We start from the raw sequence: 3,060 nt of genomic DNA, 5'->3' as shown, positions 1-3,060 counted from the left end.
TTTCATCAAGATTCTTCGTGAATCAAGATTCTTCGTGAATCAAGATGGTTCGCTGGACAAAGAATCCATCCTTCTTTGGACGAAGGATACATGTGACGAAGACTCATTGTTCGTGAAATCAAATTGTTCGTTGAAGGTGACTAGTGTCACGAAGAATTAAATTCTTCGTGGATTATCTCCATTGGGCCTGACTGTTACGCCATAATTTTTTTTCCTCTTAAGTTATTTAAATAATAACATACTAATCTAACAAAATTTGGGCATGACCTGTTCGTAAAACGAGCGGTCCCCTGTTTTTCACATTCAAAATATATGTTTAACACGACACTTCTTAAAGGACATAATATATACCATCAAACAACTTTGACACACATACGAAAATCATTAAGTTCAAAATTCATAACAAGAACTAAGTTTTAACTACTAGATATAGACAAAGCGACCAAAGTGTTAAACATTGTCTTCTTTACAAAAGTAGCGGAACATGAGACGGGCCTTGAAGTGTGTTCGAACCGGGCGAAGCTTGAAAGCTAAACTTGAGATTTACCTACATCGCCACAACAAAGTAAACTTATTTGCACTAAAATTCTTTCTTTTAACTCAAGAATCCAACTTACCGACTTGTAACCATTATGACATCCGCAAACTTGTAAATTACTACATACTTTCATTCTTGCACACGAGTATGTTCCAAATGGAACTTCATACCATTCCTTCTATTCTTACATTCTCATCCTTCGACCCGTTCATAAAAGGGTCCACACAAATACTAATTTTCATACACGATTCAATTCGACACATCTAATGTTGAACACAACAATATAATAAAATCATGAATTGAACAAGTAGCGTACCTCGATCTTGATTCCCTTGTTGCTTTGCTTGACTTGAACTTTCTTCCTTTATACCTAAACAATACCATTCATACTTAGAATTTATATCTCATACTCGTCTACATACTCTACTTGGTAAGACATCATGAAATCTACATCTATATCATAAACACATTCAAAACACATAGCGTTTATGACTAACATGGCTGAAATCTTTACTAAGGCATTTCATCATACACTTGGTTTGCACAACATTAACAAGGCACAAGGTACAAGTGTTCAAAGCATTATTCTACTTATTCATTTCATGGATTATCAAAACAAATTTAAATTCATACATTTCTTTTGTCCTACATCAACCTACCCAGAATTACCCTTTTTCATACAAGATTACATATCATAATTTCACCTATTTACAACAACTTGATCATCATATTCATCATACTATTCACATCAAGTGGGTATAGGCTTCATATCATTCAAATAACCAAATTCTAACAAAATTCTTATTCTATTGTGTTTTCCTAACTCACAAATACACATATTTCTGCATACATTCATGATTGGGTCGAAATCCTCATTCTGCAATTCATCAATTTCAGAAATTCGACTTACCACTTTGTAGGACAAGCTAATATTGTTAGAGAATCGAGTTCATGCATATGATTTGGCTTTGATTTCTCTTTCAATTTTGTTAATTTGCAGAAACTAGGGTTTCCCCTTTGGCTTCCCCTTCTTGATCGATCTCCAGAGAACACACACAGTGTGTGTTTTATGTTTTATAGTTTTATTTGATAAAATTAATTCATCATTTACAATTTCAGCCCCTCTACTTCTAATTACTTTTTATTAACACACTAAGTTCCATTCTTTTATAAACTAACATCACATTCTTTTAATCTTAGTTAATTTTTCATATTTAAACATTTAAAGTAAAACACATAAATTGCATATTTTGGGGGTGTTACAAGTCTATCCCCCTTAAAAGAGGTTTCGTCCCCGAAACTTTAACACGTACCAAATAACGCCGGGTAATGCTCCCTCATATCATCCTCTAGCTCCCATGTGAGATCTGATCCTTTCCGATGTTTCCATTGCACCAAGACTTGCTTTATAGCTTTGTTTCGAAGGTGTGTTACCTTAGAATCCTTGATAGCTATCGGTCTTTCAACGTAATTCAATCTCTCGTCTAATACAATATCGTCAAGGGGCACGTATGCCTTCTCTTCTGCCAAACACTTTCTTAATTGTGACACATGGAATGTGTCATGTATTCCATCTAAGGTTGGAGGTAATTCCAACCGGTGTGCTACCTTCCCGACTCGAGCTAGAATCTTGAATGGCCATATATAACGAGGACCTAGCTTTCCCCGCTTTCGGAAACGGATTATACCTTTCCATGGGGTCACCTTCAATAACACACGATCACCTACTTGAAACTCAATAGGGCGTCTTCTTCGATCTGCATAGGCTTTATGTCGATCTTGAGCTGCCTTTAAACGGGCTCGGACGAGATCGATCTTCTCATTAGTCTTGGCTATCACATCGTTGGGCGCAATTTCTCTTTGCCCCACTTCTCCCCAACAAATGGGAGTTCTACATTTCCTCCCGTACAACATTTCATACGGTGCCATTTGAATGCTATTATGGTAGCTATTGTTGTACGAAAATTCCACCAATGGCAAGTGGTCATCCCAGCTCCCCCCGAAATCTATAGTACACGCTCGCAGCATGTCAATAAGTGTTTGAATGGTTCGCTCAGACTGACCATCCAATTAGGGGAGGTAGGCGGTGCTGAAATGTAATTTTGTACCCATACTCTCATGGAAACCTTGCCAATATCGAGATGTGAATCGGGTATCTCGATCCGACACAATTGATACAGAGACTCCGTGTCAAGATATTATCAAATTAACATAAATTTCCACCATCCTTTCAGAAGAGAAAGTCTCTCGAATGGGTAAGAAATGCGCACTCTTGGTGAGGCGGTCCACGATCACCCATATACCATCGTGACCCTTCCTTGTCTTACGAAGCTTGGTCACTAGGTCCATCGTCACTTCTTCCCATGTCCATACCGGAATTTCTAACGGTTGTAACTTTCCGTATGGTTTCTAATGTTCTGCCTTTACCTGCAAACAAGTCAAACATTTTGCAACGTACTTCACAATATCACGTTTCCTACCGGGCCACCAAAATTTTTTCTTCAAATCTCGGTACATTTTTG

General features: G+C 37.5%; 1 protein-coding gene across 1 annotated transcript; it reads right to left on the bottom strand.

Moving 5' to 3' along the window:
• Positions 1–935: 935 nt before the first annotated feature.
• Positions 936–2,467, bottom strand: LOC110919872. Its single transcript, XM_022164119.1, has 2 exons — positions 1,852–2,467; positions 936–991 (listed from the first exon to the last, which is right to left on the bottom strand). Exons 1-2 carry the CDS (start codon positions 2,465–2,467, stop codon positions 936–938), a joined length of 672 nt encoding a protein of 223 aa, XP_022019811.1.
• Between the last annotated feature and the right edge of the window lie 593 nt (positions 2,468–3,060).

The sequence above is a fragment of the Helianthus annuus genome, chromosome 16 (assembly GCF_002127325.2).
Source record: "Helianthus annuus cultivar XRQ/B chromosome 16, HanXRQr2.0-SUNRISE, whole genome shotgun sequence".
Taxonomy (NCBI): Eukaryota; Viridiplantae; Streptophyta; class Magnoliopsida; order Asterales; family Asteraceae; genus Helianthus; species Helianthus annuus.
This window is presented reverse-complemented; position numbering and strand designations above follow the sequence as displayed.

What these genes read in the sequence shown, in the direction of transcription:
- LOC110919872 (XM_022164119.1), bottom strand. Translation starts at nt 2,467, where the DNA reads ATGGCACCGTATGAAATGTTGTACGGGAGGAAATGTAGAACTCCCATT. An exon ending in GCATTACCCGGCGTTATTTG is followed by an intron (nt 992 to 1,851) that starts GTACGTGTTAAA and finishes TTTATGATATAG; the next exon opens with ATGTAGATTTCATGATGTCT.